The 19114-nt window shown below is 52.7% G+C and overlaps 1 protein-coding gene across 4 annotated transcripts in view; it reads left to right on the forward strand.

The window, feature by feature from the left end:
• ULK4 (unc-51 like kinase 4) overlaps positions 1–19114 on the forward strand; it is a 293347-nt gene that overhangs the window by 14720 nt on the left and 259513 nt on the right. For 2 of the 4 annotated variants that reach the window (XM_084753198.1, XM_084753195.1), the window contains exons 8-16: positions 174–249; positions 1859–1951; positions 3300–3421; positions 3589–3658; positions 6686–6782; positions 8138–8242; positions 10716–10776; positions 13905–14086; positions 14786–14832. In XM_084753198.1, the coding sequence (XP_084609324.1) occupies positions 174–249; positions 1859–1951; positions 3300–3421; positions 3589–3658; positions 6686–6782; positions 8138–8242; positions 10716–10776; positions 13905–14086; positions 14786–14832 (853 nt within the window). The remainder of the gene's footprint in view (positions 1–173; positions 250–1858; positions 1952–3299; positions 3422–3588; positions 3659–6685; positions 6783–8137; positions 8243–10715; positions 10777–13904; positions 14087–14785; positions 14833–19114) is intronic. The other 2 variants (XM_084753197.1, XM_084753196.1) reach the window with 2 other exon arrangements.

Genomic DNA, 19114 nt, shown 5'->3' on the forward strand with positions numbered 1-19114 from the left:
TGTCCTTGTGACTCGCAGGCTGATGTGGCGAATGGGTTCAGAGTGTCTGTTAAAACAATCTCAAATGCCGAAGCGCTGTTGCTTTAGATGTTGCTACTGGACAGTAACATAAAGTTGATGTTTACAGGCTGCTCTCACCACCTTTTCCATTTTGGAAAATCATTTGTTCACAGATTCGTCCTTCCCCAAAGCATCTTCAGACTTCACTAACTTGCTGGATGGATTGCTGCAAAAGGATCCTCAGAAAAGGTGCGGACAGTTTTGGGGGAGTGAGGGGTGGGGACCTCCTCCCTGTCACATGGTGTGGACAGCTTTGGGGGGTGAGGAGTGGGGACCTCTTCCCTGTCACATGAGCAGAAAGCTTTTATCTTCCTTCCTTATTTCCTTCCTCCTTGTTCTTCCTTCCTGGTTTTTTTTTTTAGATGAAGGTTTCACTGTGTGGCTGAGTTGATGCCTCCTCAGCCTCCTGCACTGCGACACAGATCAACACCACTTGTGCATCCTGACCCCTCCCCCACTCCTGTCCTTTCCATCCTCTTCCTCAGGATCCTCTTTCTCTTCCCATCAACCTTTAGATGTTGGAGGGACAGTCCTTTCACAGAACGTAGCTCCTTCAGTGCAGTGTGCACACTTAGACAGTGATGGGCTCAGCCCCTTCAGTGCAGTGTGCACACTTAGACAGTGATGGGCTCAGCCCCTTCAGTGCAGTGTGCACACTTAGACAGTGATGGGCTCAGCCCCTTCAGTGCAGTGTGCACACTTAGACAGTGATGGGCTCAGCCCCTTCAGTGCAGTGTGCACACTTAGACAGTGATGGGCTCAGCCCCTTCAGTGCAGTGTGCACACTTAGACAGTGATGGGCTCAGCCCCTTCAGTGCAGTGTGCACACTTAGACAGTGATGGGCTCAGCCCCTTCAGTGCAGTGTGCACACTTAGACAGTGATGGGCTCAGCCCCTTCAGTGCAGTGTGCACACTTAGACAGTGATGGGCTCAGCCCCTTCAGTGCAGTGTGCACACTTAGACAGTGATGGGCTCAGCCCCTTCAGTGCAGTGTGCACACTTAGACAGTGATGGGCTCAGCCCCTTCAGTGCAGTGTGCACACTTAGACAGTGATGAGCTCAGCCCCTTCAGTGCAGTGTGCACACTTAGACAGTGTTGGGGCAGCTTCATGGGAGTGCTTCTTGCCACAGTGACAGAAGCCTGGCAAAGTAGGTAAATGAGGAAGGTTGATTGTGGTCACATTGGGGAAAAGGAAAGAGACTTCACAGTGTGTTTGTTGGGCACAGGGTCCGCAGCACAGGCATCTGGTCACATTGTGTCCTGTCAGGAAGCAGAGAGCAGACAGGAGGAGTAGCGCAGGGTTATGGCCATCGAGGCCTGGCCCTCCCCCCCCCCCCCCCCCCCCCCCCCCCGTGACCCACTTCCTTTCAGCCAGGCCCCGCCTTTTAAGGGAATGAGTGCACACACATGGGTCTGAGGGGCAGCTCGCATTCACACCACCCACCCAACTACAGCAAGCGTGCTCACTCTGTAAGATAAGAGTTGTCGTTTGGTAAGAAGGGATTTACTTTTAAATTTCAAATTGCCTACAGAGTCCCTTCACACACCGGTGGGAAAACCCGTTTTCACTGGGCTCTGTGGGTTGAGAACTTGAAACTTCAAGTTCTTTGTTTTGTTCTGCAGCTGTTAAGGTTGCTGATGCCTTTTCTTTTGCCATGAAAGGTCAGTGTCACAGTGAAAGGCCGATGTGAATCAGCTGCTGAGGTGACGTTCACAGATAGTAGGAGCTGATGCCACTCGCTCCTAACGTCAGGTCAGGGCCTCCTTAACGAGCTGTGCTTCCGTGTTTCCTAAAGGTTATCCTGGGAAGCAGTCCTGCAGCACCCCTTCTGGACGGACGCCCTGCGGAGAGAAGACTCCGACTCGGCCTCCGAGGACTCCATCTTCAGGTGGCATGCCCCTGCCTCTGCGCTCAACCTTGGCTGCCACTTACGGGTTCTCAGGACCGCTTTACACTAGCTCTCTGTTTTGTTCACTTCCTGTTTTCTCTCTGGTCAGGAGTCTAGTGTGGTGCCACAGTCTGGTTTGCTGGGCACACGTGGGCAGGATGTGTTGGCCCTTGTCCAGTGAGGTGTGCCATGAAGAGTGGGCAGACGTGACCTGGGCTCCTGCTGTGTAGAAACCATAGGACCAGTGTTCAAATCACCAGCATTTATTCCCCTAAAGATCATGAGATGGGGAAGGGAGGTACCACAACAGGGTCCTTGTCAGCCCGACTGTAGAGGGTCTGTGACGAACTTGGTGTTTTGCACAAGTGACCCCAAAGTTAGAAGTTTCAAAGCTCTGAGCTTTGGCAACCATGTGTGACCGGAGTCATTTAGTGTGTCCTGCGAAGGCGTTTGACTACTATAAACTCTCTCAGCCTTGGGCACAGGCACAGGGGCGGTGCTGGCTGACCTTCCCTCCCTGTTTGCTCCCTGGGTGAGGAGTGCTTGTTTTCAGTCTTGCCAGACTCAGTGTGTTGTAGAGAGAAGTCGGAGTTTGTTCATTGTGAGCATCTGTGGCCCACAGCTGTGTTCTTATTACTGCCGTCCTCTGTGGGGCCTCAGAGCTGGGCTGGAGCTCCTAACCCCCTCCCCTCCACTTACCCCCGCGGGGTTCCGCCATGCACAGTGTGAGCACCACTTAGACTCTAAGCCTTGGAGAAACCCACAAGGCTCGGCAAATTGGGCTCCAGGCCTTGCCTGTTGGTGTCAACAAGCCCAGGATACCTCTGACCTTAGTGCTTCATCTCCAAAGTGTGTGTGTGTGTGTGTGTGAATATGTGTGGTGTATGGTATATCTATAGTGTGTGTGCATGTGTGTGGTGTGTATACAATGTGTGCATGTGTGTGTGCGTGTGTGTGCTGTGTGGTGTGTGTGTGTGTGTGTGGTATGTGTGTGTGTGGTGTGTGTGCGTGTGTGTGCTGTGTGGTGTGTGTGTGTGTGGTGTGTGTGTGTGGTGTGTGTATATGTGTGTGTGTGGGGTGTGTGTGTGTGTGTGTGTGTGTGTGTGTGTGTGTGTGTGGTGTCCAGGCTCTCTCAGGTGTCTGCATGCCTGTTGGCTACTGGCTATTTGAGAAAGGGTTTTAAACCTGTAGGTGTAGCCGTCTGGCATCTAGGAACGCCCACTGTGGCTGCCCTGTGGAGAGTGGTGCTGGCCTGGTTCTGTGACTTCACAGGGTAAGACACACTTTTGTGTTATTTGCAAAACCACAGGGCATCTGAAATGAGCTTGTGTTGATTTTTCCTGTCAAGCAGCAGAAATGTCATGGAATGTTCTGGGCCACGTGACTCCAGGGAGCTTCTGCAGAGCCCTCACAATGGACACACGAAAGGGCAGAAGGGAGCTCATCGGCTCAGCCAGTCCTTCAGGTTAGGTAAGCCTTGTTTGAGTAGTTTGTGGGCCGTGGCCCCCACCCGTGTCTGCTCTCCTCCCGTGTCTGCTCTCCACCCGTGTCTGCTCTCCTCCCGTGCCTCTCCACGTCACACTCGGCTCATGGTGGTTTCCATGCCTTTGGGATAACATGTTGCTCTCCCACCACAGACAACGCGACTGAGCTGAGGCCCAAGAGTGCCATGGGAGGCCAGCTGAGCGAATCCATTTTCCTCCTCAGGTGTGTAAAACCCAGCCGTGAGAAGAAGAATGAGGCCTTAAGGCTTGTGTGCCGTCTGGGGGCACAGATAGAGGGCGGTGTTCACACCACATGCCGCCTTCACGCCAGAGTGAAGTGCTGCCCAGTGGAATCTAGGTTTTGTATGTATTTTAAAAATTGCTCAATTTTTTCAGCCAAGGGTGGTGGTGCACGCCTTTAATCCCAGCTCTCAGGAGGCAGAGGCAGGCAGATGTCTGCGAGTTCGAGGCCAGCCTGGTCTACAAAGTGAGTCCAGGACAGCCAGGGCTACACAGAGAAAACCCTGTCTCGAAAAACCAAAAACCAACCAACCAAACAAAAAAGTGTTTATTTTAGGGCTGGAGAGCTGGATCAGTGGTTAATAATGCTGCCTGCTCTTCCAGAGGACCCAAGTTCAGTTCCCAGCACCCACACTGGGCAGCTCACAACTGTCTGTAACTCTACCTTGAAGGAATCAGACACCCTCTTCTGGCCTCTGTGGGCCCTGCACTCATGTGCATGGACACACATATATCTATAATTTTAAAAAGCTGCTTATTTTTTGTATTTGTAAATATTAAAAGCTTTTCTCATGGGACTTTACCTTCTGATAAAAATGAATTTAAAATTTCAGAAGTTGGTTGGGTGGGGGGCTGAGTGCTGAGACCAGGGCTAAAGCTGGGAGGTTAAAAACTGCAGACCACCAAGATACTGCTCGGTCTCCAGTTCTGATCCGCTCCTGTACCAGGGGTCTAGTCAGGCCTGTGTCTGCCTCCCTCCTGAGTAAGCAGAGGCCATGTCTAAACAGCCTTGCCGCTGCAGCTCCCCTCTCCAGACAGGAATTCCAGACCAGTGTTAGCTCCCGGGACATTGACACAGCAGCCAGGTGTGTTGGCGCTGGGGCCGCCACAGTCGGTTTTGCGGCTGCATCAGGGGCTGGCACTGGAGCAGCGTGTGGGAGCTGGGTTTTGGCTGTGCTAGGAGCCAGTCTCTCCAGCAGCTCTTCCTCTACGGCCTTTGCCCTGCCTGAGCCGTGGGACGATTCCGTGTGATGGCCGCCTTCCTCACCTCTTCACCGTGGGGTCCGTGGGGGTCACCCAGGTGTCCCTCCATGCCAGTCCTGGTGCTGTAGTGTCCTAAGTGTCACCATTAGACAACGGGGTTTCTCTAAAGCAGAGCAAAACAAAACAAAACAAAAACAAACAAGCAACAAAACAAAACAAAAGCCAGTTCAGAAGTCCAGTTCCTTTATTTGAATAAGGTCATTTCGTTTTTTTTTTTTTTTGCTTTTTTGAGACAGAGTTTCTCTGTGTAGCCTTAATTGTCCTGGACTCACTTTGTACACCAGGCTGGCCTTGAACTCACAGATAGCCGCCTGCCTCTGCCTCCCGAGTGCTGGGATTAAAGGTGTGCGCCACCACACCCGGCCCTCAGTAAGGTTTTCCAGAGAGGACAGGTTGTATTTCTCTTTGGTTGTTTGCATCCTTCCTCCCTTCCTCCCTCTCTTCCTTCCTCTCTCCCCAGGCCTTCCTCCTCTGCACCCACATGTGTGATGCCAATGTCACCTCCTAATGAGTGACACCCGCAGCCTGTGTGCTGCATTTTCTTGAAGTATATTGTATGTGAGGCTCAAGCAATATTTATAAGCATTGAAAGAATAAAGAAAAATATTTTTAAAAACCCAGTTTATGTTTAAGTGATTAGGGGCCTGTGTATGAAAACCACTAACATTCAATAGATTTAGATTTTCTGGGTGTGTAACTTAGAATATTCAAAGACCTGAGTTCAACCCTCAGTGCCATAAAGAAAAAGAAAGCCTTATACAGGAGAAGTTTTATTTCATTAGAAACTATAATAATGTGTTAAAATTTCTTGGTGTGTTTTGTGTGTATTTGAGTGTCAAGCATGCTAACTGTGTTTTACATACGTATTTAGGTGCTTTAAATGGGCTCTTTTAGAACCAATATCAGGTACACTTGATGTTAGGAGCCCATCTAGTGACCGAGTGAACAGTAGCCGGAGGAGATCGATCCTTGGGGACTTGAAGGAGGTAACTTTAGTGGACTCTGATGAAAGGGAGGCTTTTTAACATCATGAAAAATGAAGATAGGATCCAGGCGTGGTGTGGGGGACAAAAGCATCATGCTCAGCGACATGCCTACCTGTCAGAGCGAGGGCAAGGAGGAAAGGCTCGGCCCGCCACGCTAACTGTTCCTGTCCTGTGTAGACCGTTCGATCTACTTCAGCGTTAGTCCTCTCTGCACCACCGGCGGCCAGGAGATGATAAAGCTCATATTTCAGGGTTCCCAGCCAGAAAAGAAACCACCAACCCGTGCTTCGGCAGCAAACCTTAAGGACCGTCAATGGTCCACACCCCAAGTGGACATGCAAGTGAAAGGGAAGCAGCTGGGAAGAAGGGGTCAAGACAGGGGGACATGGGGGGGATGTGGTGGGGAGCAGGGGGAAGCAGGGTGACACTGGGGGAAGCAGGGGGGAGGTAACAGGCATGTGCACATGCACAAAAACAACATCATCAAAGCCAAGAAGTGTCATTAGCAGATGCTGACGAAACAGTAACCTAGCAAATATTACAGAAGAGGAGAGTGTTGGTGGCATGCGAACCAGACATAAGTGGCTGTTGCCCAGGTTACCTGCAGCAGTTACAGGCCAGTGAGACGCTCAGTGGAGAAAGGCTTTTGCCACACACACCTGGGAGGCCTGAGTGTGGGGGAGAATGGCCCATGCTGAGGCATCCTCGGACCTTCACATGTGTGATTATCACGTGTGTGAGTGGCACATGTGTGATTATCACGTGTGTGAGTGGCACAGGTCCCAACACTCTTTAAAAGAAGCAGCTGCAAACGTTTCAGGACCATTAAACACAAATTAGGTCTTGAGCTTTTTCTATGCTGAGTGTCTCAAGAGGCAGGGAGCCCAGCCATCTTCACACCGATCTCGCTGCCGGGAGAGAGGCAGTGGAGGGCATCGGTTCTGCAGCCTGGTGACGGTGAGCTGTCATGTGTTTTCCAGCTCACGGCCCACTCCAAGGACTAGTGCCATGGGGGAATTTAGTCTTGGAGAGGCTCAGGACCCCAGCTCACCACAGAAGACCTCTCCTTTATCCAAGGTGAGCAGCCATGGGGCTTATGAAACGTTAACAGAAGTTCATAAAAATAGTTACATTGATGTGTGAACCCTTCCGCAACAGTGACAGACCATGGTGTGATCTTGATCACCACTGGTCGTCTTTTCACAATGGTGACAGACCGTGGTGTGACCCCTGATCACCACTGGTCGTCCTAGCGAGGACAAGTCCCTGGAAGTTGCTTTGAGGTGATTATATTGAGGTATAATTGACATCGGAGTTTAAAGTGGATGTTTCATGACAGGGGTACAATTGGAGGTTTTTGTTTGTTTATTTGCTTGGTTTTGTTTGGTTTTTGAGACAAAGTTTCTCTATGTTATCTTGGCTGTCCTGGACTTGCTTTTTTTTTTTTTTTTTTCAAGACAGGGTTTCTCTGAATAGCCTTGGTTGTTCTGAACTCGCTTTGGAGACCAGGCTGGCCTCGAACTCACAGCAATCCGCCTGCCTCTGTCTCCCGAGTGCTGGGATTAAAGGCGTGCGCCACCACACCCGGCACACAATTAGAGTTTAAAGTGGATGTTTCATGGACTTTTACTGGACTCACAAGTGGGGAGAACATTATTCCAGCCAATTAGAGAACTTATTATTTTTATTTTTTAGTTTTTTGAGACAGGGTTTCTCTGTAGCCTTGGCTGTCCTGGACTGCCTTTGTAGACCAGGCTGGCCTTGAACTCACAGAGATCCTCCTGCCTCTGCCTCCCTGAGTGCTGGGATTACAGGCATGCGCCACCGCTTTAGAGAGCTTTTAAAACCATCCTACAAAGCAGCCTTGTAACTTTGCTGTCATGCTCCATCTTCTCTGCTTCTCCTCACTCTATTCCATGGGTCTTCCTGACTTGCCTGTTCTGGACAGTGCATGTAAATTGAATTACAGAATAAATAGTCATTAGTTGTTTTATTGTTTGTGCCCATGTGCATAGTGTGTGTGTGTGTACACATATGTGTATGCCTGTGCACCCCCCACAGACACAAAGCAAAATATATACATTTCAGTGTTTAATTCTTTAGAAGCTACAGCACTTCAGTCAAACTTAAAACCCTAGACTAAATTGGTGAGTATTCAGTAAGACAGAAGTAGTGGCAGTGCTAAGTCATCTGTACCTCACAGTGTGGGAGGTCTGCAGTGTGGTCCTGACCAGCCCAGTGCTGAGAGCTACTGGTGTGACTGGCCAGTTGCTTTCTGACATTCTTCATGGTAAAATGTGATTTGTGTGAAGACTGGTCAGGCTGACGGTGTCTTCACAGCAGTTGAAGTTTGTTGACACAGAGTCCTTCTCAGCAGCTGGCCTGTAACTCTCCTTTACACATTCAAAGTGTGACTTTTGCTCTTGTTCCAGATGGCTGGTGGGCACCTGAGCCAGGGGGCCCTGGAGTCCCAGATGAGAGAGCTGATCTACACAGACTCGGATCTTGTGATCACCCCAATTATTGACAATCCCAAGGTGCAGAGAGACGCCCACTGGGGCTGTGTGGGAACTTGAGGGGTGTGTGGCTGTGTGCTGTGTGTGTGTTGTGGGGGTGTATGTGTGTGTATTGTGGGGGTATGTTGTGAGGGGGTGTTGTGGGAGTGTATGGGTGTGTGTGTGTGTTGTGTATATGTGTGTGTGTATGTGTTGTGGGGATATATGGGTGTGTGTGTTGTGGGTGTGTGTGGGTATATGTGTTGTGTTGTGTGTATGTGTTGTGTGTGTGTGAGTGTGTGTGAGTGTGTGTGTGGGGGTGTTGGAGATCAGAGCATTCTCTGCCTCACTGTATCTCATTTCCTCATCATTTTGTCTTGTGTGCCTCATGGCCACACTCTCCCCAGCCCTCTGCTCTCCCTTCGCTTGTGTGTCACTGCAGTGTGGACTTTTCATCCTGCTCTGCTTGGTCACACTTGTCATATGTTGAGGAGGGCCACCAACCTCTGGATCCCAGACCTCGGCTCTCAGTCCCATCTTGTCTCAGCTGTGTTTACAGATGCTGAGGTCACTGGCAACAGGCATCACGAGCAGGCCTCATTGATGGGGAGGGGCAGGTCGCACAGATGGTGTCTGGACTGATGGAGGGGACAGTGTGGCCCTGGGGTCTCAGGTCCCGGTGTGCTGCTGAGGACTCACTGCAAAGCGCTGTCTCCATCTCCCTGTTGGCTTTGATTTCAGCCCACACCCTCACCCTCTACCTCCTGCTCAGTGTCTTCCAGCTTTGTTCTTTAAAAACGTCTTTTCCACATCAATGTGTGGCAATTTCCCCTGCTCTCATTTGGGGACAGACGGCCTCTGCCTTGTGTGAGCATCTCCCATGCAGGACCCAGCCTTTCCGTGAGTCACAGTCTGGCCAACTGGATGTCGCTAGGCTGCGTGGGTAACGGGGCGTTCCCCAGTGGGCTTTGTAGAGCAGCCTGTGACTTTATTGCCTCCTTTCTCTTCCTTTGTTTCCTCACTTAAGCTTTCTGGGAAACTTCAGCAAGCAGAAATTGTTTTTAAAACTTAAAAAAAAACAAACGATGTATTTATGTATTGTGTATACAGTGCTCTGCCTGCATGTACACCTGCAGGACAGAAGAGGGCATCAGACTGGATTATAGATGGTTGTGAGCCACCATGTGGGTGCTGGGAATTGAACTCAGGACCTCTGGAAGAGCCGTCAGTGCTCTTAACCTCTGAGCCATCTCTCCAACCCATTTTAAATTTTTTTATGTAAACATTTTAAAGCTATATTTTAAAAACAACTTTTTAGATCTAGAAAAAGGTTAGAGGCCTTGCTCACCTTTTCTCTGCCTGGTGTGGGTCAGCCAAGGCCCTCGGGTGGGCAGTAGGTCAGCTAAGGCCCTCGGTGGGCAGTGGGTCAGCTAAGGCCCTCGGTGGGCAGTGGGTCAGCTAAGGCCCTCAGGTGGGCAGGTCCAGGAGTTCACGGCCTCAGTCTTCCCACTAATGTCACCACTGCACCTTTGTCTGGTCTAGGCCGCGTCACACTGGAGCCTCCTCTGTCTCCTATGGTGTCTGTCACAGCCTGCAACACTTCTTAGGTTTTCCTGACTATAACCCTTAGCTGAGTGATGCTCAGGTCTTTTGTGGAGTGTCTTTAGTTAAGGTTTATCCAAGGGTTTCTTGTGCCTGGAAAAACATGATTTAGAGCATCGGACTTGAGTAAGTCTGTCATTGCATCATTTTTGTCAAGAACATTGTCTGTCTGTGAGGGTAAAAGACAGCGATTTGCAGTTCTGCAGGCGTCAGACACAGGGTTGCTGATCAGCTCTCAAAGCGGAGGCCCTGCTGATCCAAACCCTAAAGTCAGTCATTGGTGTCTTCACTGCATGACTTCTCAAAAACAGCCATCAAGTCCTAACTGTCCTTTCACACTTGCCCCCTCCACCCGCCCCTGCCCCTGCCCACTCCACACCTCAGCCCCCTCCACCTGCCCCTGACCCTGCCCACTCCACACCTCAGCCCCCTCCACCTGCCACTGACCCTGTCCACGCCATGCCAGCCTAGCAACTTGCTCCTTTATTTTTAAGACATTTCTCTCTATGAGGTATCTGTCTATAATTTTGTCCTGAGTTGTTAAATGTTAAAGATTTTTACTGTTTATCATCTATTTGCCTTCTTCTCCAGTCAGAGATCCACTGCTGACAGAGTCACATATTTAGTGGCTCTGCCTCAAGAAACAATCTATATCTACTTGCTTTAATCTCACATGACACTGTTGAGTTCTTTTCCTTGCTCTGCCTTGAGATAGGGTCTCTGTAGCCCAGGCGAACCCTCAGCCCTCCTGCCTGTCCCTCCAAGGGCTGGGCCACCCACGGGGTACGCCCCACACCCCAGCCTGCATCCTTTTGATGAGAGTTAAGCATTCTTTCCTGGCCTTGCTGATCTGTGTTTGGTTACAGAGATAGCTAGAGTTGAGAAAGTTTCAACAGTGTCTTTCCTACTGTAGATAATGAAGCCGCCTGCAATCAAGTTTGATCCAAAAATCCTTCATCTACCGGCATATTCCGGTAAGGTCACAGGCTCCTCAGACATGCTGCCCTTTGTATACAGATGGAAATAGGAATTTTATTTACTTGCAAATGGAACATTTGTGTGAGGAATAACAAATTACCTGTTTTCTTGTCAACGCTGTTGGGCCACATCCTGCACACCAGCAGCCAGCTGCACATGCATCTTGGCCAGGCCAGCAGTTGGCCTTCCTCTGTGGGGAAGCTCCTGGGGTGCTGGACCTGTTTTTCTGGCGGAGTGGATGGAAAGTTTCTGGCCTTTCCTGGTAGAGCCAGTGAGATGCCTGCCTTGTATGGTGCCACCCTGTGTGCTAGCAGTCAGCGGATTTGGGATTGGGTTTGAAGGACTTGGGCTGTGAAGAGCAGGGCTGGGTGGCTCACAGGGATGGGACGGGGCTCACCCCTGTGGGGATGGGACAGGGCTCATCCCTGTGGGATGGGGCGGGGCTCATCCCTGTGGGATGGGGCGGGGCTCACCCCTGTGGGAATGGGACGGGGCTCACCCCTGTGGGAATGTGACAGAGCTCACCCCTGTGTGCATGGGACGGGGCTCACCCCTGTGGGGATGGGACGGGGCTCACCCCTGTGGGGATGGGACAGGGCTCACCCCTGTGGGGATGGGACGGGGCTCACCCCTGTGGGGATGGGACGGGGCTCATCCCTGTGGGATGGGGCGGGGCTCATCCCTGTGGGATGGGGCGGGGCTCACCCCTGTGGGAATGGGACGGGGCTCACCCCTGTGGGAATGTGACAGAGCTCACCCCTGTGTGCATGGGACGGGGCTCACCCCTGTGGGGATGGGACGGGGCTCACCCCTGTGGGGATGGGACAGGGCTCACCCCTGTGGGGATGGGATGGGGCTCACCCCTGTGTGGATGGGACAGGGCTCACCCCTGTGGGAATGTGACAGAGCTCACCCCTGTGTGCATGGGACGGGGCTCACCCCTGTGGGGATGGGACGGGGCTCACCCCTGTGGGAATGTGACAGAGCTCACCCCTGTGTGCATGGGACGGGGCTCACCCCTGTGGGGATGGGACGGGGCTCACCCCTGTGGGGATGGGACAGGGCTCACCCCTGTGGGGATGGGACGGGGCTCACCCCTGTGTGCATGGGACGGAGCTCACCCCTGTGGGGATGGGACGGAGCTCACCCCTGTGGGGATGGGACGGGGCTCACCCCTGTGTGCATGGGACGGAGCTCACCCCTGTGTGGATGGGACGGGGCTCACCCCTGTGTGGATGGGACGGGGCTCACCCCTGTGTGGATGGGACGGGGCTCACCCCTGTGGGATGGGACGGGGCTCACCCCTGTGGGATGGGACGGGGCTCACCCCTGTGGGGATGGGACGGAGCTCACCCCTGTGGGGATGGGACGGGGCTCACCCCTGTGTGGATGGGACGGGGCTCACCCCTGTGTGGATGGGACGGAGCTCACCCCTGTGTGGATGGGACGGGGCTCACCCCTGTGTGGATGGGACGGGGCTCACCCCTGTGGGATGGGACGGGGCTCACCCCTGTGGGATGGGACGGGGCTCACCCCTGTGGGATGGGACGGGGCTCACCCCTGTGGGAATGTGACAGAGCTCACCCCTGTGGGAATGTGACAGAGCTCACCCCTGTGGGGATGGGACAGGGCTCACCCCTGTGGGGCTGGGACGGGGCTCACCCCTGTGTGGATGGGACGGAGCTCACCCCTGTGTGGATGGGACGGGGCTCACCCCTGTGGGATGGGACGGGGCTCACCCCTGTGTGGATGGGACGGAGCTCACCCCTGTGGGGATGGGATGGGGCTCACCCCTGTGGGGATGGGATGGGGCTCACCCCTGTGTGGATGGGACGGGGCTCACCCCTGTGTGCATGGGACGGGGCTCACCCCTGTGTGCATGGGACGGAGCTCACCCCTGTGGGGCTGGGACGGAGCTCACCCCTGTGTGGATGGGACGGAGCTCTCACCCCTGTGTGGATGGGATGGGGCTCACCCCTGTGGGATGGGACGGGGCTCACCCCTGTGGGATGGGACGGGGCTCATCCCTGTGTGGATGGGACGGGGCTCACCCCTGTGTGCATGGGACGGAGCTCACCCCTGTGGGGCTGGGACGGAGCTCACCCCTGTGTGGATGGGACGGAGCTCACCCCTGTGGGAATGGGACGGGGCTCACCCCTGTGGGGATGGTGTCTGAGAGGAGACAGCTAAAGGCTGGTGATTGTTTTCCTTCAGCCCATGAAAATCTTGCCTGGGGTGAACCACAGCAATTTTGACCTCCCTTGGGTTGATGATCTTGGTGAGCTGGTTCTCTGCTGAGGCTCAGGCACTCTGAGATGTGATTGGGACGAAATTCACAATAACAAAATAGATGCAGGTCTTAAAAGTTTGTGTAGGTCAGGCACATTCATGGACACAGGCCGAGAGCTGAGCCCATGTGGGGGTGGGGGGTGTGTGTGTGCCTGAGGGAGCAGGTGAAGCCAAATCATGGTGTGGCATGTGGGTTTTACCTGTGAAAACCCAGGGAGCCACCCAGTCCCTCCCCTGAGAGCTAGGGAACACTTGTAATCTTTATAAACGAGTCTATCTATAGGGAGACCTAAGCCAAATTCCGCACTTAGATGCCATTGCTGGTGTTTGGGTTTGGTTTGCATGTAAAGCTGTAGGCTGGAGCTCCAGGCCTTGCCAGCCACCCTTCTGACCTAGACACGTTTGACAGTAACTTCTAAAAGCGCGGGTAGTTGTGTGTGGATGCACCTGTATGCGTGTGGGTAGGTGCACATACACGTGTGTGTGAGCACTTATGGGAGAGGCTGGCCCCAGGGTCGTCCTTAGACATGCTGCCCACCTCTTCTGAGGCAGGGCCCCTTGCTGACTGGAGCCCACCAATTAGGCCTGACTTGAAAGCGTGGTCTCATCATCACCGCTTTGGCAGCTGTTCAGTGACATCATGATGTCCCCCTGCGTGGAGGCCAGCGGATCGGAGCGTCCCTCAGAGCGGTGGTGGGGTTGGTCCTTTTCTGTCAACACTGTCATGGGTGTTTTGTCCTCATCCTTGCTCTGAGTGCTGTGCTCTGCTTCTCACCCGGTGCCCGCTCAGCCCTCCTCACGCACACACGCTCCGCCTGTCTCCCTCTCTCCGCAGTGGACAAGTTGCTGGTTCTGCAGGACGCTGACTGGAGTGACTTCCTGCAGCAGGTGTGCTCCCAGATCGACTCCAGCGAGAAGAGCACCGGGGCGTCGAGGGCCAAGCTGAACCTCCTGTGCTATCTGTGTGTGGTGGCCACTCACAAGGAGGTGGCTACCAGGCTGCTCCATTCCCCGCTGGTAGGTACTGCGTGGTGGCTGTGCCTCTATGGGCACCACCGCCTGACGTTGGCCTTTCTGTTTCAAACACACTTGGACAAGGGCTTGACTCGGAGGTCCATTCAGCTCAGTAGCAGAGGGGTTCTTAGCCTGTCTGCAGCGCGTACATGCGGGATTCTGCTGCCAACACTATAGCAGACAATACAAACAGTAAGCCAAGGACTAGAACTGGGGAGTCGGGGAGCCCAGGCCCTTACCCAGGCCAGGCAGGTGCTCGACCACTGAGCTACATGCCTGATGTGGCTTTTTTTTCCTAGACAGGGTTTCTCTGTGTACTTGGCTGTCCTGGACTTGTCCTGGGCTCATTTTGTACACCAGGCTGTGTGTACGTGTGTGTGTGTGTGTGTGTGTGTGTGTGTGTGTGTGTGTGTGTGTGTGTGTGATCCCCTGGAGCTGAAGTTGCAGGTGCTTGTGAGCCTCTGTGTTGGTGCTGGGAATCGAACCTGGGTCTTCTGCTCTTAACTGCTGAGCCATCTCTCTAGCGCCCAGTTATTTCTGTTTACCTTGAAGGCACACTGGCTGAGTTTGCATGCCCGTCAGCAACTACCTCCCTGCAAGGACTCTCACCTCAGCCGGGTAAATTCCGTTAATTCAGATATTGCCTTGGATGCTGTTCTTAATTAAACTTTCATTTTCATGTTTTTCTCTTTTAAATTCTAGTTCCACTTGCTAATCCAGCATTTGCGGATAGCTCCTAACTGGGATATGTAAGTAACGTTCATATTTTAAAGCACATTCTTTGTGACTTTATAGTTATTGCTATCGTGAGCACAGTCCCTAAGTCACCCTGTGAACCTGAGGCGAGCGTAGTGATGTGAAGGTCACCATCGCCTGGTTTTCGAATCCATCACTTTTCTAAGCGTCAATCATGCGGTTGGCCACCTTTCCGGTTTTCTGTCTTCCTGTGTCGGGTTCCACCACCGCTGTCTTTCCTCCTGCGGCTGGTGCGTCTGCATGCTGTTGTGGCACTAATGCTCATGTACGGAAGCTACAGGCTCTGGCTCTTCTCGCTGGTGAGACTCCATCCCATAACAGACTGTTTTCCGAGTCTTCTCTCTCAGAGGAGCCTATCTGGGATACACAAGTGTAGGGGTGGGAGCCCAGATCTGCTCCCTGGGCAAATCACAGTCACTGCGGAGCCTCAGTGTTCTCATCTGTAGAGTGGGGTTGTGTCCTCAATAGATCCTTGCAGAGTGTGGGGCCAGAAGACAGAAGGCTGGTCTGAGCCCGGTGCATAGTGGGACGTGCTGTGGTTATGTATCTGGTCACGGTCGCCCTGGAGACCCATGGAGTCACAGTGCTGTTCTTCCTGGCATAGGACTGGGCTGCAGGAAAACAGCTGAGTCTGCAACCATGGAAACCGCTGTGCTTGTTGGATGTCATTTCCTGGTCTGCAGCGCCCTCTGCTGATGAAAAAAATGCTTCTATTCACTTCTTTTTCTGCTGCAAGATTTTAATGCTGTTTTCACAAACACAGGCTTCTACACAATTTTATGACTTACAGTAAAGTGTACTAGCCTTAAAAATGTGCATTACTCAGCCACCCTTCATACTTTCTCCCAGTCTTTTCAAACGGATCACCAGGAGTTTCTACCTAACTAATGCTGTACTGTATTTACATTTGAATTGCGTGTCTTAAGAACAGACAAAATCCACGATATTTTGGTAACTCCATGTATTTATAAAATGAAAAGCTCTATCTATCAAAATACTTTTCACTGAAAAAAATCTAAGCAGACCAGACAGTGAGTCTCCTCAAGGCCAACATTCACTTCGGTGGACGTCAGTGTGGGACAGTTGTTAGCCAGTGTATTTGCCCTCCTTTCCCAGAGCCCAGCAGCTTCCCAGCTAGTGGTTAAATCATTTTGATGAGCTTTTATCCTGTTGGTATCTTGATCATGTTGCATCATCTTCAGCCAAGCTCCGAGCATTTACAGTTCTGTGACTAACGGTTGAAATCTTGGTCAGAAGCATCTGGAACACGGGCTGGTTTTGTTCTTTTCAAGCACTGTTTTAAAAAACAGCAACAACCCTTTTTATTATTTGAATTGAGCTCCATTTGCCAAAAAAGGTTGTTTTTTTTTTAATAGTTAATTTTTTTTTTCTGTCAGACATGGTGGCGCATGCCTGTAATCCCAGCACTCAGGGAGGCAGAGGCAGGTGGATCTCTGTGAGTTCAAGGCCAGCCTGGTCTACAAAGAAAGTCCAGGACAGCCAAGGCTACACAGAGAAACTTTGTCTGAGTGCTGGGGTTAGAGGTGTGTGCCACCTCGCCCAGCCATGGAAGTTTTGGGGAAGCAATGAGCGGACAGCGGGCTGCTGCCCGTTAGGCCTTCTTGTTTTCGCTCACGCGCTGCTTTCAGTTTTTATAATTCTTACCTGTTTTCTGAGCTTGTTCTACACACAGGAGCACAAACTTAAGAAGGCGTGTCGTGAGCTTATCTGTAGGTGTGCACATCACCACGCCTGGCTCTTATGGAAGGGCTGGGGTTTGACTCTCCGTGGCGTGGCTGTGTCCCCTCTGAGGCTGATGGCTCCTTTGGTCCCTGTCTTAGTTACTTTTCTATTGCTGTGCTAAGACACCAAGTCCAAGGCAACTTACAGAAGAGGGCTTACTCGGGGCTTCCGAGTCCACAGGGTTACAGTCTGCGTCCATCCTGGCAGGGAGCATGGCATGAGCAGGCAGGCACGCAGCGGGCGTGGCAGGGCAGGGAGCTCACCTCCTGATCTGCAAGGTGAAGGCAGTGAATGCTAACTGGGCCTGGCATGGGCTTCTGAAACCTCAATGCCCACCCAGGGGACACACCCCCTCCCTAAGGCCACACCTCCTAATCCTTCCCAAACAGTCCCACCAACTCAGGACAACATATTTACACAGATGAGCCCATGGGAGCCGTTCTCATTCAGACCACTGGCCCCTCCCCAGCTCCAGGATAGGAAGACACAGACATGGCTCCCCCTGTGCGCCCCTGTGTCCTCCCCACAGACATGGCTCCCATGTGTGCCCCTGTGTCCTCCCCACAGACATGGCTCCCCACGTGTGCCCCTGTGTCCTCCCCACAGACGTGGCTCCCCATGTGCCCCTGTGTCCTCCCCACAGACATGGCTACCCATGTGCCCCTGTGTCCTCCCCACAGACATGGCTCCCCATGTGCCCCTGTGTCCTCCCCACAGACATGGCTCCCCATGTGTCCCTGTGTCCTCCCCATAGACATGGCTCCCCACGTGTGCCCCTGTGTCCTCCCACAGACATGGCTCCCCACATGTGCCCCTGTGTCCTCCCACAGACATGGCTCCCCATGTGTCCCTGTGTCCTCCCCACAGACATGGCTCCCCACGTGTGCCCCTGTGTCCTCCCACAGACATGGCTCCCCATGTGTGCCCCTGTGTCCTCCCCACAGACATGGCTCCCCACGTGTGCCCCTGTGTCCTCCCCACAGACATGGCTCCCCATGTGTGCCCCTGTGTCCTCCCCACAGACATGGCTCCCCATGTGCCCCTGTGTCCTCCCCACAGACATGGCTCCCCACGTGTGCCCCTGTGTCCTCCCCACAGACATGGCTCTCCACGTGTGCCCCTGTGTCCTCCCCACAGACATGGCTCCCCATGTGTGCCCCTGTGTCCTCCCCACAGACATGGCTCCCCATGTGCCCCTGTGTCCTCCCCACAGACATGGCTCCCCATGTGCCCCTGTGTCCTCCCCACAGACGTGGCTCCCCATGTGCCCCTGTGTCCTCCCCACAGACATGGCTCCCCACGTGTGCCCCTGTGTCCTCCCCACAGACATGGCTCCCCATGTGTCCCTGTGTCCTCCCACAGACATGGCTCCCCATGTGCTGCCCCTGTGTCCTCCCTAGTTTAGCTCACTCACTGTGGGGTGTCTCGTGTCTTCCCGGAAGGGCTCCTTTTCCCATTGGCTCTCAGGAGGGTTATTTCCCATCATGCTCCATGAGCGTCGTCTCTCTGGGTCACACGGGGTCTCTATTCCACTACCATCCTTTCTTTTGTTTCTGGCTATCATGCAGGTAAAAGAGTCTTTCATCTCAGACTCCTGAGGGGCCTGTGTTTAGTCAGCTGTCGTCAAGGAGAGGGGACTTCTCTGTTTCCAGCTGTGGGGCTTACTTGATTGTGGTTAAATTTCTTCTTATTTGATGTGTAAGATGCACAAAGGTAGCTAGGCCTGCTAGGTCTTACCTGCAATCCTCAGGAAGCCGAGGCAGAAGAATCAGGGGTTCAAAGCCAGCCTGGGAGCCTTGTCATGAGACCCCTCCCCTATCTCAAAGAACCGGCAGAGAGCTGAGGCCTGTCAGGGCTGGCTCTGCAGTGAGAGCTGGCACTCATGCTGCCCAGGACACACTTCCGAGTCTGACTTGTTTCCTCATGCGAGTCCTGTAAAGGTTTTTCAAGAAACCAAAACCAGTGAGACTGTGGATCTCAACTCATGATGAGAAAAAGGTTTTAAAATTTATCGTTTCATAATTTCATAGATACGCATTGTACCTCAATCACATCCCCCTCATACCTTGTGTCACTCATCCCTGTTCTTTATTCCTTCTTAACCCCCACCCCGACCCCCATTGGCAACTCCAGTTCCAGGGGATCATGCGCCCTCTTCTGGCCCCTGTGGGCACTGCATGCACGTGGCACACATGTCTATGTGTAGGCAAAACCCAAGTACATATAAAATAAGATGAAGGGGACAATGAAGCAAAATAGAAAAACATCTGTAAGACTTTTACTTATAAGTTTTTCTATTCTGAAGGTTTTTTTTTTCTTTTCAAGACAGGGTTTCTCTGTGTAGCCTTGGCTGTCCTAGACTCACTTTGTAGACCAGGCTGGCCTCGAGCTCATAGCGATCCGCCTGCCTCTGCCTCCCAAGTGCTGGGATTAAAGGCGTGCACCACCACGCCCGGCTCTGAAGGTTTTTATAAACCATAAACTGTCAAAACTTTGACACGCTGGTTCATGTTTCCTGCACATATGATTGGG

The sequence above is a fragment of the Acomys minous genome (genome assembly GCF_964271855.1).
Source record: "Acomys minous genome assembly, chromosome: 13".
Taxonomy (NCBI): Eukaryota; Metazoa; Chordata; class Mammalia; order Rodentia; family Muridae; genus Acomys; species Acomys minous.